We start from the raw sequence: 20,822 nt of genomic DNA, 5'->3' as shown, positions 1-20,822 counted from the left end.
TTGCTTTGCCACCTCTCCCTCCACCCATGCCTGCATGTGGCCTTGGGAGTATATCTGGAGCAAAGCACCTGTCAAAGGTAATATACAACTACTAATGCAGGTTCAGAATCCTCATATGCATCAGAAGACTAAATAGATTTTCATCTTGATTTTCATGGTAAGTTCATACAATAAAAGCATTTCTTATGGTCCTGTGACCCTGAGGGGCTTATGCATGAGGTACCAGAACAACTCAACAAGGATAACTGACCTGTGGTCCAACATTTATAAGAAAGCTGCAGTTTGTCCCTTCAATGCTGTCTTTTCCTATCATGGTGAAACAGAGCTTAATAAGCATTGGATTATTTACCTATTAATTCTGGAGACAGTATCAGGAGGGACTATAGACAAACTTGCATTGTTCCTGATCACAGGAAAGCTAATGGCACTTTCAATGTCTTCTGTATTGCAGATGTGAACTTAAACCTTTTGAAATCAGATGTTATATATAACTACCACTTCTGAGCAGAGTCCCCAGTAAACATTTTCATCTCAAGGAATCACACACAGTAAATCAAAAACTGAAGAAGAGGTAGGTTGTCTGGGGTCTAGCAAAGGTACTGATCAAGCAAAGTAGATGAAAATTGGCACTCCCTCTTGCTCTTTGCTCTCATTATCTTTATCTCACATGTAACTTACCACAAAAGAACAGCACGTATTCTTTTATTTTATTTAAATTCAATTAGCCAACATATAGCACATCATTAATTTCAAAAGAACAGCATTTAATAACCATTAACTGAACCTCTGGAGTCCTGTGCAGAGTGCAGAGCTGGGCGTATTAATCACAATTTTATATAATCAATGGAAGTAGCATGTACCACCTTCAAAACTGAAGATTATTATTCTAGGCTGCTAAATATGTAAAATATTATTTAAAAAGCACTTATGACTTTCTTACAAGTCAGATTTCTGCCCTTGTAAATTTTTTTTAAAGATTTTATTTAGCTTTTTGAGAGAGATCACAAGCAGGGGGAGGGACAAGGGGAGAGGGTGAAGAAGACTCCCCGCTGAGCAAAGAGCTCCATCCCAGGACCCTGAGATTATGACCTGAGCCCGAAGGCAGATGCTTAACCAAATGAGCTACCCAGGTGCCCCCTGCACTTGTAATTAATGACTTAAAAACTCCATTGAAAAACATAAATGGATAGAATGCAATTTTACATAATGTAAACTACTAAAAAACTAGGACACTAACAAATTCTAAACCTTTTGTCAAGACGGTTTATTTTCTTTGATACATAAAATGTTTCTTTAAAAGTTGTCTTCCTTTTCCCAGGAAGAACGTGTATTGGAGAGTATACAATCTGAATGCTGGTTATTTTAACATGAAAAGTGATTACATGAAAAAATTCTAGAAGGCCTAGGAAACTGACAGTTAAACAGCACAAGCCATTTAGGTAGACTACTGCATTGTGTCTTTTCTTACAGAGCATAGCAAGATGTGTTTTGAAATATACATATTTTCCTATAGTGGAGTCTTTAGTAAGTTATTTTGTATGTCCTATGATTTTCCAGCATTCATCTGAATGGGTGTGGATGCCAAAGATCTCCACCGCAAAGCATGCTCATGGTAAACACCTTTTCTTCTCCCAAAAGTGGTCTTGGGGCAGTTTTCTATTGATGTTGGTGAAGGGTCAAGTTTCCCCTAGTCTTCAAACGATGTAATCTGTTAATTCCATCCCATCACAACATGAGCAAAAAGGAGGTAACACATCCCAACTGTGCAGGAGACGACCATCATTGGGAAGCCCAACCTGAAATACAAAGAAAAGTGGATTGTAGTATCTGGTATCTGACAAGTACTATGAGATCTAGACTCATTATGACATTTGTCATCACATCATTATATTTGTCATCTCTGCATCATCTTCCAATTGTCCTTCTGAGAAAGCTGGTTTCCCAGAAAGGTCGTATTTCATGGACCTCTGAAGTTTCTAATACTTCAAACTGAAGAGAGCTTCAGAGGTAGGATTAGGAAGTAATATCTAGTTTTAGGAAAGGAAGAGGAAAGAACAGGAATTTCTTAAGTAGTCAGTGAAATGCAAGATGTGAGTATAGGTATGCACAAATACAAAGGAGTCATGAGAAGATGAAAGCTTCCCTCATTATATGCCTCCCACAAATCCCTAGCCTGGCTAATAAATCCCAAACAATTTCCACTTCACATTTGGAATTCATTCTTTGCAGACATTGCTCCATGCTGCATTGTCACTGGAGGAAATTACTGCAAAGACTAAAGTTTTTATCCCAAAAAGCCTTCAAAATTCACTGGCAAGAGCCTAGTTTGTGATAGTGATAATAATAATGATTATGACATTCTTCCTTTCCCTGGCCATGGGCATGGGGAGTGGCTACTCAGGAAGAGCCACAGCAAGCTCTCCCCACAAAGCTGTAATTTTAACATGGAAACTGCATCCACAAATGAAATAGTTCCTTAAATTCTAAACCAGAATTGCACTTTTCAGGATGGTGGTAGCTTCTCTTTTGACCACATTTCTTTTACAGAACAGAAAACCAAAACAACAGATTTCAGTAAAACTATCTAGATTTCTCGAGATTAGTAAACTTTGTTTTTTTAAAATAGCTGAACATGTTTGCAATTGGTCAGCCTTGACAACTGAATTCTGGAAAAATACCCCCCAGGAAAATTGTCTGATCAACTCCAGGCATCACAGATCTCATCACAAGCTTTCAAATAGACGTGAAACCTTCTTGACACTATATGAGATTGTGTGACATTGCATCAGTGTCAAGTAAGATGCTGAATACTTCAACCTGGGTGCTGGGACACCTGGCTATGTTTCAGAAACAAATCTACCTGCAAGGGATGGATTCCACAAAAAGAAGACATTACTCTTGGGGAGTCCAAGCTGAGGAAATTCCTCATAGATGGTTCTGCTGTGCTTCTAAATGGGATTTACTGGTGTCTCAAAGATGCAACCAATCCCAAGAAGGAGCATTGCCTAGAGATTGGTGCAAGCATTCTGACACCATCAGAAAAATGATTGTTCACTTAGCGTCTAAACTCCGTAGACATCCTCACACAGATGACCTCATAACTGTTCACATCGCCTTTGAGATTGGTATCATCACACCCACTGTACAGATGGGATTTGGAAAAAGAAGCAGACTTATCCAGGTAACTTGGCAAATCTGCTGTGGTGTAGACAATCAAACCCCCATAAGTCTAAGTCTAGAATACATGCTTTTAACCACTATACATTCTGCTTCCCTGTGGGTATAAGTAAACCATACAATGACAATATAACACTCAGAAGTAAGTGAACATCTGCTATATGCTAAGGGTTTCATTGATATAGACATTGATACTTCCCAAACACAGTAAGGCAAGTCATACATATTATCCCTATTTTATAGAAGAAGCTGAAGCTTAAAAATATTAAGGAATTTTACAAAGTATGCCAACACTAAAATGCAGATGATATTTTGGCATATTCTCTGGCTTCAAAACTTGTATATATTCCTACCACAACACATTAGTTAAGGACCCTGCTCTTGTTCAGCTGCATGATGATGGGCATCTCCATGACTCAACTTCTTTATTTTTGAAATGTGGGTAATAATAGTACCTAGTTACTAAGGTTACTACAAGGATTATATAAGTTCACCCCTGTAAATCCCTTAGACCAGTGTGTCTGGTCACAATGAGCCACCAGAACAGAGACTGACAAGACACCCCTTTGTGCTCATTTAACATGACAGCAAACCTCAGACAAGGTATCCAGGACTACAGAGGAGACATTTTAGTGTTCACTGAACTTCAGGAAAATAGATCAACCTAAGTCTATTCTAATACCTCCTACTGTGTCCTAATTAAGGAACTCCCAAGGTACAAACTCCAGCCTAACCATTGTGAAGAGAGAGACAGAGACAGAAACAGAGAGAAACAGACAGAAATAGAGAGACAGGTGAGACAAAAAGAGAGAGAGAAGGGAGAAAAGGAATAGGAGAAGTGAGAGAGGTAAAGAAGGGAAGATGGAGAGACAGAAGACAGAAAAGATTTACATCAGATGCCAGCTCTAGTATTTTAGATTCCAGCTCCATCATTTGCTAGGTGGGTTATGAATGCCAAGAAAAATAATACTCACAAAGGTATTTGTATGTACTATAATATCCTTGAACCCATAAAAGTTCATAGACTAAGGATTCTATGAATGAAAAATGTGCTTTTCCAGTCCAAAGAGAATTCACCTAGGTAAACTGCCCCTTTTTATAGATCAAGAAACAATAAACTACAGCCCCCAGGCCAATAATTGCCCCCTGCCTAGGCCAAATAAAGTTTTTGCAAATAACTTTATTTTGCAAATAAAGTTTTATTGGAACACATTCTCTCCCATTCATTTACTTATCATCAATGGCTGCTCTACCATCTAGGGTGGCTGTGTCTGCCACAGCACAGAACAGTTGAGTAGTTGTGACAGAGACCACATGGTCCACAAAAGCCTGAAAGATTTACTATCTGACCCTTTACAAAAGATGTCTGCCATCCCTATTATAGCAAAAGACACTTAGTCCTGGAGAAGGTGAAGAAACTTTCAAATGTTCTTGTCAGCTCCCACTCAAAATAAAAGGTAGGCCCAAACCATTAGCCAAGAGAAAGGTACTGTGTGCCACTATGTAATTTCACATTTCTAGTGCCACATATTAAAAAGAGCAAAATGAAACAAATGAAAATAAATTTAATAATTTATTTTATTTAATCTAACATATTCAAATTATTATTTTAACATATAATCAACATAAAATCTCTAATGGGATATTTTACATTCATTTTTTATAGTAAATCTTCAAAATCCAGGGTAGGTTTTCTATTCACAGAATACCTTACTTTAACATGCCATATTTCAAGGCTCAATTGTGCCAGTCACTGGAGGCTGTGCGGTCCAACACAGCTCTAGGAGTCTCACAACTTCCGGCTAGAAAATGTGAAAATCCAGATTGATGACCTTGAGAAAATGCAGGGGATGCTGGCTGTGGACGGAGCTTTCAGAGAGAATATGCTGGAATGAGTCCTTCACAGAAAGAATAGGTTTAGACAGGCTGACAGGGGTCTGCCACCCTCTGTGTACATATCCCTTGGGCGAGCACTCATCAGGGTGGCTTTTTTCCTTATACATTTTGTAACTTGCACATGCATATAAAGAATCCTCTAATGTTAGGGTCAGGACAAATGATGAAACTGTTTATTGGCAAATTTGATGGCAGCACTGACAACAGTGGCTACACACCTGAATAACTGATAAAGACAAGGATGGGGCAGCTCCTTCTGTTGAAACTGCTAAAGTTGGCATGTTCCTTTCTGGGGTGATCCCCTGCTGCTTTTTCCTGTGGGAGTGTGGTTAGCTTGATTGGTGTTTCAATGCTTCACTTACTGTCCAGGCAGGAGTCCGCTGGAAGGAGATTTATTTGAAGATATGGCAGTAATAACTTCCTGTCACTGCCAGTAGTGCTTTGAATATACACTTTTATGGTCCACATTTACCAAGAGTAGTTTCATTTCCCAGAAGATCCATTTGTCTTGCTCTCTAGCCTCTCAGAAAAGCAGTATCTTCACCAAAAGGCTTAGGAAAAGCATATTTGCTCAAAATCCAGCATCACATTATGCTTTCATTTCCCTCTGGGATTATTTTCAATTTACTCTGGCTCCAAACATCACATTCTATTATAGGAGGCAAAAACACCTGAATGTCAAAGCACAAATCAAGATGCAAAATGTCAGATGGATGTCCAGACAAATGCTGCATTCAGTTTTAGGTTAAAAATGTAATTGTGATGACACACAGTACTCCAAGGAACCAAAGCTTCCATATTTCTGGGAAACTAGCTGCCCCAGAACCATGCCATTTCTGAAGGAGGTCAGGCACTGCACCAAGGGCAGAATTCCACACACTGAAGAGAGACCTGGTTTGCAGCAAAAGGAAATGTTTGCTAATGAAGTCTCCGACTTGAGTTTTAGACAGAAACCATTCTTTCTATTTATTTTTCCTTTCCAAAAGGCTTTACAACATACCATGACTACTTATCATCAAAAGCCATTAATCATTAATCAAAAGCCATTTCATTGTTGCCTTTCTACAAAGGTAATGCATATTTCTCAGCAGAACAGCTTTTGTTTTTATAGGACTGTGGGAGCTTATCAGAGGGATGTACAGCTTGCCCACTTTCCATAGACCATGGATATCTTGAGAATCAGACTCTTCAGCCCCTTAACCAGTCTTCAGGTTATTCAGGGCCCCAGGAGAGAAATTGCTTTCTTTTCCTCATCTCTCATCTGAAATTTGAGCAGCCCCATACTTCATGTCCTGGATCTCTCCAGGTGACAATTAGCTAATCCTCTTCATGAAAAAAGCCTGAAGGAACTTCCTGAATCTTGGAAATAAAGCCCCATGGTTACATTTCCCAAAGAGAGAGGGGTTCCTGGTGGGGTAGAAGGTGGTGACCCAGAGGGAGAACTACAGAGAAGAGAAGGCATAACTAAGTTGGAGAGGGGTGCTCACGGTGTCTTCAGAGCCCTCCCCATCACACTGCATTGGTGACAAGCTGCCAGCAGCAGAGTTCACGTGGCTAAAGACTAGAAAGGATGACAAAGGAACAGCATAGAAGTCATGGTAAGGAGTAAAGCATCAAAGTGAAAAAGGCAAAGCTTGGAGAAAAAGGCATGTGAGGATGAAACTGTAATAATTTTTCCCCGGTCAGAATAGATTCTAGTTTGGGTGGTTTCTTTTTCATGTGTTCAACCTTATGAAATGTACGTGCCCACTTTCATAGCAAGCAAAAGAGAAAGAAGTCAAGAAAATTATGTGTTGTTCTTTCTTCTTCTTGCATACTTTGTGCCCACCAATGCCAGCTCCAGCCCGTCTCTTAACCAGCACCACTGCTCTTGGCGTGAGCAGTGGAGCTGGAACTCTCATTTCTCCCTCCATGAGATCTGCAGTCAGTTAGCCTCTCCCTTCCATGTTGGGGAAGACCCTTTACCCACTGGGTATCCTCTGAAAATAAATGGAAAGTCAGACAGCCCTGTAGACACATGGCATCATGTGAAGACATCCAATACCTTCCTGGCTCCTTCTCCCATATTCCCATATTTGGAATATGACCACCTTCTTTCTGACTTTTATTTTTTTATTTTAATTCTATTTTAATTCTAGCATACTTAACATATAGCATTATATTAGCTTCAGGTGTATAACACTGTGATTCAACCATTCAATACATTATTCAGTGCTCCTCAAGAGAAGTGTACTCTTAATCTCCTTCACCTATTTCACCCATCCCCCCACACCCACTGTCCCTCTGGTAAACAACAGTTTGTTCTCTGTAGTTGAGTCTGTTTTTTGGTTTGTCTTTTTTTCCTTTGTTCATTTGTTTTGTTTCTCAAACTCCACATGAATAAAATCATATGGTATTTGTCTTTCTCTGCTTGATATATTTCACTTGGCATTATACTCTCTAGCTCCAGCCATGCTGTTACAAATGGCAAGATTTCATTCTTTTTATGGCTGAATAACAATAATATATACACATACATACATAAATGGGATATATACATATATATAAATGGGATATATGTATATCCTATTTTCTTTATCCATTCATCTATTGACACATGGGCTGCTTCCATAATGTGGCTATTGTAAACGGTGTTGCCATAAACATAGAGGTGCATGTATCCCTTCTGACTTTTTAAAGAACATCATATTTAGCTGGGTTAAATAGCAGCAACATTCCTCAACTATACCCAGCAAGCCTTTATCCTTATCTTTCTTTTTTCCCTCTATTGAGTATTGGACTCAAATTCTGGACTGCATCTCCATGGCCCTCCTCTAAGAACTTTCTTCACCCAGTGCCGCCTTCTTTCACACCTTTAATGCCTCCTTTCTGACTGACATCTTTTTCTGGCCTATAAATACCCCCAAATCTTCCTTTGTTACAATTAATTGTTCCTCACTTCACTCCAACCCCTCTTAAATTACTTAATGCCTTTGTTATGTACATTGCACTCTGTTGGTTAATACATGGATGATACAAAGAGAATTACAGGCTCTCCCTGCCTGTAAGTAGCCCACAGTGAAAGGGAGCATATAGAAAATCAAATTTGCAATACAATATAGTGAGTACTATACAGAGGCCTCTACTCAGGATTCTGAAGGAAAGCACTGAAAGCAAACAACTCCTTCATTGGCTGGTTATCAACTGGTGAGTATGAAGGGCTGAGTAGAACACAAGAGGTTTGTAAGAAAAATGAGTTTCAAGTTTTGTTGTTCAACAGAAAATAGGAATTAAACAGCCAACAAAGAGGAGAATGGGCATGAGCGATTTTGAAGACAGCATCCATACAGATTGACTACTTAAAATAACCTTGATGGTCTATATTTTTCCAAAAAATCATTAATTTTATAAAAATTCTTTTTATCACATTTATGTAATTTTCTAATATAACTTTTATCTTTACCTCCATAGCCTTATTCCCTTTCTTAGTACCTAGTTTTTGCTTTCATTCCTTTTCTTGATTGAGCCAAAGTTTTAACTATAACATCAAAAACACTTACAAAAAAAAAAAAAAAAGAAAATCACCTCTTGACTTACCAATTCTGCTGTTTATAGTCTTCTTGTGTGTGTGTGTGTGTGTGTGTGTGTGTGTGTGTGTATGTATGTTGGGTTGTTTGTTTCTATTTAAATTCCAGTTAACATATGGTGTAATATTTGTTTCAGATGTAGAATTTAGTGATTCAACACTTACATAGAACACTTGGTGCTCATCACAAGTGTACTCCTTAATCCCCATCACTTATTTCATCCATCTCCCACCTGCCTTCCCTCTATCAGTTTGTTCTTTATAGTTAAGAGTCTGTTTCTTGATTTACATCTCTTTTTCCCCCATGATCATTTGTTTTGTTTCTTAAATTCCATATATGAGTGAAATCATATGGCATTTGTATTTCTCTAACTTATTTCCTTAGAATAATATTCTCTAGTTCCACCCAAGTCCTTGCAAATGGCGAGATTTTATTCTTTTTAATGGCTGGGTAGTATTCCATTGTATATATATCCACCATTTCTTCTTTATTCATCAGTTGATGGACATTTGGGTTTGTTCCATAATTTGGTCAATGCTGATAATGCTGCTATAATCATTAGGGTGCACCTGTTCCTTAAAATCAGTATTTTTGTATCCTTTGGGTAAATACTTAGTAGCACAATTGCTGGATCATAGGGCAGCTCTATTTTTAGCTTTTTAAGAAATCTCCATACTATTTTCCAGAGTGGCTGCACCATTTTGCATTCCCAGTAATAGTCCACAAATGTTCCTCTTTCTCTGCATCTTTGCCAACTCCTACTGTTTCCTGTGTGGTTAATTTTAGTCCATTCTGACTGGTGTGAGGTGATATCTTATTATACTTTTGATTTGTATTTCCCTGATTATGAGTGATATTGAGCTTCTTTTCACGCGTCTGTTGGCTATCTGTGTGTCTTTTTTGGAAAAATGTTCATTTCTTCTGACCATTTTTGAGCTAGATTATTTGGGTTTTATGTGTTGAGTTTTGTAAGTTTTTTATATATTTTGGAGATTAGCTGTTTATCAGATATGTCATTTGCAATTATCTTCTCCTATTCCATTTTTAAAAAAAGATTTTATTTATTCATGAGAGACACAGAGAGAAAGAGAGGCAGAGACACAGGCAGAGGGAGAAGCAGGCTCCATGTAGGGAGCCTGACATGGGACTCGATCCTAGGTCTCCAGGATCACGCCCTGGGCTGAAGGCAGTGCTAAACCACTGAGCCACCCAGACTGCCCCCGCTATTCCATTTTTAATCTAATTCAGTTAGTTTTGGCTTTGTATTGTTTGATTCTTTCCTCCTTCTTTCCTGTTTTATTTCATTTCTGTTTTATTTTTTCTCAATTTAAAATTAATTAAAATAACTAAGGCTACACTTGATTCCCAGTACAACTCCAAGGCCTTCCTTGAACTTTGCAATGTTACCTTTTTCTTTGGAGCTGAGTCAGCTGCTATGACTTACATAGGGGGTGGGGGCCATGCAAAGCCTGGTGTTATGAACTGAATTTGCTGCATACCTTCAACAAGTAGCCAACCTCCCTGAGACTAATTTTCTTATGAAATAATATTTTTGCAAAGAAATTTAAGATACAGTGTATAAAACAATGATTAGGGTCTAGTACTTTATAAATGCTCTTGAATAGTGAATGTTAATTATTATTTTTGTTACTACTAACATATATTCTATTAATACCATTACTATTAAAAAATACAATTACTATTACTCCTATTACTATTATTTCTTTTGATTTATCTTTTGCAAAGTGGATCACCATTTTCCTCTTATTTTTAACTTATAATGCAATGCAAATCATTCATGGTTGTCAGACTATGGCTTGTAAATATCCAGTTATTAAATCATGAAGATTGTCTTCACAGCTTATTATACAATGAATATTTGTAGCTGTTTTGTGGGCTCTTGAAGGTATACTCTCCATAGGAAAAAAAAAAGAGAATCATATAACTAATCTTTCAATTCTCAGAAATGGATAGTGTCACATGAAAGTCTTTCAATAACAATGAAGTTTATATTAATTTCTCCTTTTATTTCTGACAACTTATCTTGTTCATTTGATGCTACTATTTTGGCAGTTAAAACTATTATACTGACTCTGTTTTACTGACTGAGTATTTTATTTTATTTTTCAAAGATTTTATTTATTTATTTATGAGAGACACACAGAGAGAGGCAGAGACACAGGCAGAGGGAGAAGCAGGCTCCATGCAGGGAGCCCGATGTGGGACTCAATCCCTGGACTCCAGGATCACGCCCTGGGCCAAAGGCAGGCACCAAACCGCTGAGCCACCCAGGAATCTCCTGAATATTTTAAAGAAGACTTCCATATTTTACATTACGTATGTTTCTATCTTTATTATCTTTTCAATTGTATCAGCCAGACTTACTTTATTCACAGTTCTATTTTTAACCTCTCCTGATCTCTGCTTTTAAAGCAGAATTCATCTAGAATTTTATTTTATTCTCTACTTTAGATTTGTCACTTTTAAAAAAATATTTCTTTATTTATTTGAGAGAGTGGGGAGGGCCCACAGGAGAAAATAGAGAATCTTAAACTGACACCATGCGGAGTGTGGAGCCCAACAAGGGGCTTGATCTCATGACCCTGAGATCACGACCTGAGCCAAAACCAAGAGTCAGATACTTAACCAATTGAGCCACCCAGGTGCCCCTGATCTTTCACTTTTAATGCTATATTTGGCTTTCCTTATATAGTCTTGGTTTATGTTTCATGTTTTTAAATTTGTTCCCTTTTTTGTTTATTATGCTTTTGGCTATATAAATTTCATTGATTTGCCTTTATAAATACAGTGATTTAAAAATTAAATTTCCTTCTCCGATTGACTTACTTCACTCAGCATAATACCCTCCAGTTCCATCCACGTCATTCATTTGGGGAATATAAATAATAGTGAAAGGGAATATAAGGGAAGGGAGAAGAAATGTGTGGGAAGTATCAGAAAGGGAGACAGAATATAAAGACTCCTAACTCTGGGAAACGAACTAGGGGTGGTGGAAGGGGAGGAGGGTGGGGGTGGGGGTGAATGGGTGACGGGCACTGAGGGGGGCACTTGACGGGATGAGCACTGGGTGTTATTCTGTATGTTGGTAAATTGAACACCAATAAAAAATAAATTTATTTAAAAAATAATAATAAAAAATAAAAATTAAATTTCACTAAAAGTTACTTCTAAGTGTTTAATAATAAAAAGATAAATCCATAGACCTCAACTACAAAAGATAAATAAGTAAACCAGTATCCTTTGACCCTCCTATGCAAGACAAATAAAACAGAAAGTTTTAATTTCTCTCCATAACACCTCAACACATTTTTTTTTTGTTTTTGTTTTGTTTTGCTTTGTTTTACCTCAAAACATTTGTGGTCTTCATCAATTCAAATGAGATTGTAGACTCAGATTACATTTCTTAAATTCTTAACTATTTACAATATAAATTTTCTGTTTAGATACATTCTGGTTATTGAATTCAGTTTGTCTTTTTATAAGCACTAATTATCTTTTTTCTGTAATGTGCATTTAATTGATCTTACTATTTATGATTAATCATATTCTCACCACAAATTGCACAGCTTAAGTGCTTCATTCTGGAATGTATATTTCAATAATCACTTTCAGGAAATGACAGCAGTGATTTGTTCCTGAATGGTGACTCAACTGATGCATTGATGATGATAATGATGAAGAATATGAGAACAATCTAACAATTATACAATAGCAGATGACATCCATGAGTGAGAACATATCAGGCAGCCAGATTTATATGCATTAGCTCAGCTAATCCCCACAAAATACTATGATAGGTAGTATTAGTCTCCACTTTTAAAAATAACAAGATTAAGGCCCAGAGAGGAGGCGAAGTATCTACCCAAGATCACACAACTAGTTAGGAACAGAAAGGTTTCTGTAACTTTAATAGATAAATGGAACTTGATCGAACTTGAACTTAGAACCCTGAGGTCATAGCCATTTCTTATCCAAACTTTGTTATTGGGCATTTAATTAATATTCAGGAGTTGGAAGTCCTCTTAATTTTGTTTTCTATTTTTGTGCATAAGGTTCTTGGATTCTTGTAGAAATGTTATCTTTATCTTTGTTATTAAAAATACTAACAAGCTGTGTCATAGCATGATTATAATTTAGTTAATTTTATCTGTGACATAGTGAACATATTTTGGTGTGTATTCCAAAATCAGTTTTTGTGTGTGCTTTTTTGAATATTCAGGTATATTTTCTTCTGTTATGTTTTGATTATTGCTGCTATTTCCTTCCTTTTTAATTTAATCACTTTTATTTAAGCAAAGTCCCTCAAGAGCTTGTTTTCAATGAACATTTTAGATCCCTCAAGAACTTTTCTTCGATATACATTATACACTGTGATTTGAAATTCATATACATTACAAAATAGTTACGACAATGTCTAGCTACCATCTATTGGTATGCAAAATTGCTGTAATATTATTGCCTATATTCCCAATGGTATACATTACATTCCAATGTCTTAATTTATTTTGTAACTAGGAGATTATAAATCTTAATTCACTTCACCTATTTTAGTCATCCCCCCATCCCTCTGCCCTGACAATCATCAGTTTGTTCTCTGTATCCACAAGTCTATTTCTGTTTTTTTTTTCTTTTTTATTCCATGTATAAGTGAAATAATATAGTTTTTGTCTTTGTAATGTTGTTGCAATGGCAAGACTTCATTCTTTTTTTGTCTCAGTGTTATATATATATATGTATATATATGTATATATATGTAACATATATATAATATTTATATTTCACATCTTTATCCATTCATCTATCAATAGACATTTAGGCCACTTCCATATCTTGGTTATTGTAAATAAGTTGTGGTGAACATAGGTGTGCATAGGTCTTTTTGAATTAATATTTTCATTATGTTCAGATAAATAACTAGAAGTGGGATTGCTAGATCATATGGTAGTTCTATTTATCATTTTTTGAAGAACCTTCATACTTTTACATAGTGGCTGCAACAAATTATTTTCCCACCAGCTGTACAAAATGGTTCCCGTTTCTCCACATCCTCACCAAGACTTACTGTTTCTTGTCTTTTTGATACCATTCTGACAGATGTGAAGTGATATCTCACTTTGGTTTTGATTTTTATTATCCTAATGATTAGTGATGTTAAGCATCTTTCCATTTTTCTGTTGGCCATCTGTATGTCTTCACTGGGAAAATGTCTATTCAGGTTCTCAGCCCATTTTTTAATCAGATTTTTTTATATTCAGTTATATGAATTCTGTTAGAAAGGTAGAAATGTGTAATTCTATTATATATATTAGCATTATATATAATATATATAATATTAATATTATATATTAACCAATTCAGTTACATGAATTATTAATTCTCTGCATATTTTGAATTTTAAGCCTTTATTGGATACATCATTTTGTGAATATCTTCTCCCATTCACTAGGTTAGCTTTTCATTTTGTTGATGATTTCTTTCACTGTGCAAAAGCCTCTTAGTTTGATGTGGTCCCATTTGTTTATTTTTGTTTTTTTGTCCTTGGTTGAGGAGACAGATAAAAAAAATATTGCTGAGATTAATGTCAAAGATTTTACTATGTTTCCTTCTAGAACTTTTTAGGCCTCAGGTCTTACAGTTTTTAACCCATTTTGAAGTTACTTAGATAATTGGTGTATGAAAGGGGTCCAATTTCAATCTATTGCATCTTGTCCAGTTTTTCCAGCACCATTTATTACAGAAATTGTCTCTCCCCCATTGTATATTTTTTACTCATTTGTTTTAGATTAATTGACCATATAAGTGTGGTTTTATTTCTAGGCTCTCTATTCTGTTCCATTGGTTGATGTGTCTGTTTTTGTGCCAGTACAATACCATTTTGATTATAGCTTTATAATATTTTGAAACCCAAGAGTATGATATCTTTAGCATTGTTCTTTCTCAAAATTGTTTTGTATTTTTAGAGTCTTTGTGGTTCCATTCAAATTTTAGGGTTACTTTTTCTAATATTGTGAAAAATTCCATTGGTATTTTGATAGAGATTACACTAAATTTGTAGATTGCTTTGAGTAGGATGGACATTTCAACAATATTAGTTCTACTCCATGACCACAGTATATCTTTCCATTTATTCCTATCATATTCATTTTCTTTTTTCAATGTCTTATACTTTTCAAAGTATAGGTCTTTTATCTATTTGGTTAATTTTATTTTTAAGGTACTTTATTTTTACTAGTTCTGTTAATTCTTTGGTGGAAGTTTTAGAGTTTTCTATATAACATCATGTTATCTGCAAATAGTGAGAGTTTTACTTCCTCCTTACCAATGTGTATGCCTTTATTTTCCTTGTCTAATTGCTGTGGCAAGGACTTCCAAAATGATGTTGACTAAAAATTCTGAAGAGTGGGTATCCTTGTCTTGTTCCTGATCTTGAATTAAAAGTTTCAAGCTTTTTATGATTCAGTATGCTAGCTGCGGGTTTGTGGCCTTTATTTTGTTGAGTACATTCACTCTGTACCCACTTGGTTGACAGTTTTTATTATAAAATGTATGCTAAATATGGTCAAATGTTTTTTTGCATCTATTGAGATGATCATATGATTTTAATCCATTTTGTTTTCCTTCATTTTATTAATATGGTGTATCATGTCGATTTGTGGATACTGTGTAATCTTTGTATCTCTGGAATAAATTCACTTGATCATTGTGAATGATTCTTCCAATATTGAATTTGGTTCCTTAATATTTTGTTGAGAATTTCTACAACATGGTTCATCAGGGATATTGGCCAGTAATTTTATTTTTTGGTAGTGTCTGTCTAGTTTAGATATTAGGGTAATGCTTATCTCATAGAGTGAGTTTGGAAGAGTATCTTCCTCTTTAATTTTTTGAAATAGTTGGAGAATAATCGGTTTCAACTCTTCTTTAAATGTTTGATAGAATTCACCTATGAAGCCACCTGGCCTTAGACTTTTGTTGAGAGGACTTTTTTTGATTCAATTTCATTATTAGTAATCTGTTCAGATTTTCTATTTCTTTGTGATTCAGTCTTGAAAGGTTATGTGTTTCTAAGAATTTATCTATATCTTTTAGTTTGTCCAATTTGTTTGATGTATAATTTTTCATAGTAGTCTCTTATAATCCTTTGTATTTAGTACAAAGTAAATCCTAAACTGTGGTATCAGTTGTAACTTCTTTTTCATTTATAATTTTACTTATTTGGGCCCTCTTTTTTCTAAATGAGTCTTGCTAAACGTTTATTAATTTTGTTTCTCTTTTCAAAGAATAAGCTCTTAGTTTCATTGACCTTCACTAGTGTTTTTTTTTTTTATTTTTTAGTCTCTATTTCATCTATTTCTGCTCTGATCTTTATAATTTCCTTCCTTCTACTAATTTATGGTTTTGTTCTTTCTCTAGTTCCTACAGGTATAAAGTTAAATTATTTATTTGATGTTTTATTATATCTTGTATCTTGAGGTAGGCTTCTATCATTATAAGCTTCCCTTGTAGAAATGGTTTTATTGCATCCCATACACTTTGGAATGTTGTGTGTTTGTATTCATTTGTTTCCAGGTATTATTTGAGTTCCTCTTTGATTTTTTCATTGACCCATTCATTCTTTTTTTTTTTAATTTTTTTATTTATGATAGTCACAGAGAGAGAGAGAGAGAGAGAGGCAGAGACACAGGCAGAGGGAGAAGCAGGCTCCATGCACCGGGAGCCCGACGTGGGATCTGATCCCGGGTCTCCAGGATCGCGCCCTGGGCCAAAGGCAGGCGCCAAACCACTGCACCACCCAGGGATCCCCTGACCCATTCATTCTTAGTAGCATGTTGCATAGTCTACATGAGTTTGTGGGTTTTTCTCACTGTTCTTTTCACAATTGGTTTTGGTTTCATAGAAAAGGTGCTTACTATGATGATTTCACTCTTAAAGTTATTGAGGCTTGTTTTTGGCCTAACATGTGACATATTCTGGAAAATGTTCCAAATGCACTTGCAAAGAATGTGTACTCTGCTATTTTGGGATGGAATGCTCTATATATATGCATTAACTCCATCTGACACTGCTTTCTTACTGATTTTCTGCCTGGAGGATCTATCCATTGATGTAAATGGAGTACTAAAGTCTCCTATCATTATTGTATTCCTATCAAATTTTCCTTTCATGTATATCAATTTTTGCTTTATATATTTAGTCACTCCTATGTTGGGTGCATAGTTGGCGTTGTTTATAAGTGTTATACTTTCCAGTCGGATTGAATCATTAATAATTATGTAATGCCCTTCTTTGTCTCTTGTTACAGACTTTGTTTTAAAGTCTATTTTGTCTGACATAAGCATTGCTACTTCAGCTTTCTTTTCATTTCCATTTGCATGGAATATCTTTTTCTATCCCTTCACTTTCAGACTGTGTTTGTCTTATTTCTGAAGTGGGTTTTTTGTAGATGGCATATAGATGAGTCTTTTTATTTTAATCTATTCAGACACTCTATGTATTTTGATTGGAGAATTTAGTCCTTTTACATTTAAAATAATTATTGAGGGATCCCTGCGTGGCGCAGCGGTTTGGCGCCTGCCTTTGGCCCAGGGCGCGATCCTGGAGACCCAGGATCGAATCCCACATCGGGCTCCCGGTGCATGGAGCCTGCCTCTCTCTCTGCCTATGTCTCTGCCTCTCTCTCTCTGTGTGACTATCATAAATAAATAAAAAATTAAAAATAAAATAAAATAAAATAATTATTGAGGTGGTTCCAAGATGGCAGAGTAATAGGGAGACTCTGAATTTGCCTCACCCTCAGAATACAACTAAATCAACCTCCAACTATTTTGAACAACTAAGAAAAGGATCGTAGTAGTACAGAAATGATCTGCACATCTGGAGCAAGTGAATTTGGCAGAAGCAGGGTTTGGAGCCCTGGATTGGAGGATTGGGAAGCTTTGGTGCTGGGAAAGGGAAGAAGCCTGGTTCACAGAACAGAATCAAGACGAGGGAGAAAGTCAGAAAGATTGCAATAGATTGTGACTCCTCAATAAGATGGGGCAAGTGGATCCCTGTGTTGCTCAGGGAAGGATTGCTCCCCTTTCTTGAGGGCCTTTGAGAAGCATATTTGTCCTCTCTGGAGACAAGAGGACAGCTGAGGATCCACTAAGGTGAGCTCTGCAGTGGGGTCAGGGCGGAGTGCAGAGGGGAGAAACCCTCTTAACTTTGTGATGTGAGCCACAATAGGCTTGAACCTTTCTGTGAATGCTTTTACAGCTGCTTTTCTGGGGCTGGCTGGAGTGGATCACTGATAACATGGCCAATGCTTTTTGCTGTCTGCCACAATAGACTCAAGCTTTTGTGATGGCTTTTCTGGGACAAAGGGAAGTAGAAGACTAAGTCAAGTACAGATAGCTAATAGCTTGGCTCCAGCTTTTCGCTGAGCATTACAATAAACTTTAGCCTCTGTGCATTCACTGTGTAAAGGCATGCACCAAGTAAAGGAGTTTCAGGGAGACAGTGATTCTGGGAACACCCTGGTCCTCCTCCACTGGGGACAGGAGTGGGTGTGCACATTACCAGGCCCTTTAAAACTTGGAGTTTTGAATCCAGCCACACTGGCCAGAGATAAAATAGAAGACATCTGTGGCTCAGAGCATGCCGAGGGATGGCCAAGGAATTGAAGAGAGCCTGGGCCACAAGAGATTGCTTGCTTTTGAGCAGCAGCTACTGGGAGCTCTACCCTCCAGGGACAAAGGGAAGAGGTGACACCATAATCTAACTCCTCCACCACCACCTCCCACTCCCACCCATGAGCAAAGTCAGACTCCAGGGAGAAACCCAGTGCCTCTAGTGGAGGCTGGAATCCCTTTACATTAGACCCCACCCCCTGAGCTAGTAGGAGCATCTTTCTGAGGGTAAGTCAGCTTGTGACCCAGCACAGTAGGCCTCTCACTCAGAAGACAAACACAAACCCCAGCATAAACCAAGTCTACTGATTAGAAAAAGCTCCAAAACATCAGCTTCCAACTTAACTTCCCAAACAAATCAAAACATACCTACTTAAAGGAACAAACACTGCCTACCAGAAGGAGGAACTCTGTAGAGGAATGACCAGTGAGAAAGAGCAGACAAAACACAACAGGAGAGTATACACAGCATAAACAAGAATTACTTCCTGAAGATATTATTGCTCTTGATATTATTATTGCTGGTTTTACTTTTTGTTTTCTTTTTTTTTTTCTCTTTCTTTCCTCCTCTTTTTTTCTGGACAAAAGAACCAAAGGTAATACAATACTCTCTGCCATAGATTCAATCAATATGGATATAAGTAAGATGTCATAACTAGAATTCAGAATAATGATTATAAAGCTACTAGCTGGGCTTGAAAAAAAGCATAAAAGACACTAGAGAATCCCTTAGTGAAGAAATAAAAGAACTAGAATCTAGTCAGGCTAAAATTAAAAATGGTATTACTCAGATGCAGTTTAAAATGAAGGCTCTAAGGGATCCCTGGGTGGCGCAGCGGTTTGGTGCCTGCCTTTAGCCCAGGGTGCGATCCTGGAGACCCGGGATCGAATCCCACGTCGGGCTCCCGGTGCATGGAGCCTGCTTCTCCCTCTGCCTGTGTCCCTGCCTCTCTCTCTCTGTGTGTGTGTGACTATCATAAATAAATTAAAAAAAAGAAATTAGACGTTATCAGAAGTCCACTGAACTTCTGATCCGCACACTTTCTTTAAAAAAAAATAAAAAATAAAAATAAAATGAAGGCTCTAAGTGTTAGGATAAATAAGGCAGAAGAGAGTGACATAGAAGACAAAATGATGGAAAGTATGGAAGCTGAGAAAAACAACTACTGGATCATGAGGGGAGGATTGGAGAGATCAGTGACACAGTAAAGCAAAACAACATTAGAATAATTAGGGGAACATAATATGAGGAAAGAGGAAGAGAGTGGGAGCCTAGAGAGTTTATTTGAAAAATTATAGCTGAGAACTTACCAAATATGGGAAAGGAAACAAGCATTCAAGTCCAGGAGGCACAGAGAACTTCCCCCCAAATAAATAAAAATAAACACCCTGACATATATTAGTGAAGCTTACAAATTTCATTGAGAAAGAGAAACTCTTGAAAGCAGCTTGAGACAAAGGGTCTTTAATCTACAAGATAGAAACATTAGACTGGCACCAGACCTATCCACAGAGACCTGGCAGGTCAGAAAGGACTGGCATGATATTTTTTTAGGGTGCTAAAAGAAAAAAAAAACATATAGCCAATACTTTATCCAGCAAGGCTGTCATTCAGAATGGAAGGAGAGATAAAGAGCTTCCAGGACAAAAATAAATTAAAGGAGATTGTGATCACTAAACCAGCCCTGCAAGAAATACTAAAGGGGATACTTTACGTAAAGTAAGAGCACAAAAATAACATAGAAAGAAACAGAGACAATATACAGAAACAGCAACTTTACAGGTAACAGCATTAAATACAATGGCACTAAATTCATATCTTTCAATAGTTACTCTGAGTGTAAATGGGCTAAATGCTCCTATCAAAAGACACAGGGTGTCAGATTGGATAAAAAATCAAGAACCATCCATAGGCTGTCTACAAAAGACTCATTTTAGACCCAAAGATACCAAACATACAAAGCCAAACTTACACCTAAAGGAGCTGGAGAAAGAATGGCAAATAAAGCATAAGCCCATCAGGAGAAGAGAAATAATAAACATGAGAGTAAAAATCAATGAAATAGAAATCAAAAGAACAGTAGAACTGATCAATGAAACTAGGAGCTGATTCTTTGAAAGAGTTAATACTATTGATAAATCCCTAGCCACACTTGTCAGAAAGAAAATAAAAAGGACCCAAATAAATAAAATCACAAATGAAGAGGCGATCACAACCAACATACAAGAAATAAAAACAATTATAAGAACATATTATGGGGGATCCCTGGGTGGCGCAGCGGTTTGGCGCCTGCCTTTGGCCCAGGGCGTGATCCTGGAGACCCAGGATCGAATCCCACATCAGGCTCCCGGTGCATGGAGCCTGCTTCTCCCTCTGCCTATGTCTCTGCCTCTCTCTCTCTCTCTCTCTCTCTCTCTCTCTCTGTGACTATCATAAATAAATAAATAAATAAATTTAAAAAAAAGGAACATATTATGGGCAACTATAAGTGAA

General features: G+C 36.9%; 1 protein-coding gene across 2 annotated transcripts in view; it reads right to left on the bottom strand.

The window, feature by feature from the left end:
* Positions 1-674: 674 nt before the first annotated feature.
* The window catches only part of OCA2 (OCA2 melanosomal transmembrane protein), a 433,117-nt gene continuing 412,969 nt past the window's right edge, over positions 675-20,822 (bottom strand). For both annotated transcript variants that reach the window (XM_038532569.1, XM_038532570.1), the window contains one exon: positions 675-1,796. In XM_038532569.1, coding sequence (XP_038388497.1) covers positions 1,712-1,796 — 85 coding nt within the window. In that variant the 3' untranslated portion in view covers positions 675-1,711. The remainder of the gene's footprint in view (positions 1,797-20,822) is intronic.

This window comes from Canis lupus, chromosome 3 (assembly GCF_011100685.1).
Source record: "Canis lupus familiaris isolate Mischka breed German Shepherd chromosome 3, alternate assembly UU_Cfam_GSD_1.0, whole genome shotgun sequence".
Lineage (NCBI taxonomy): Eukaryota > Metazoa > Chordata > Mammalia > Carnivora > Canidae > Canis > Canis lupus.
This window is presented reverse-complemented; position numbering and strand designations above follow the sequence as displayed.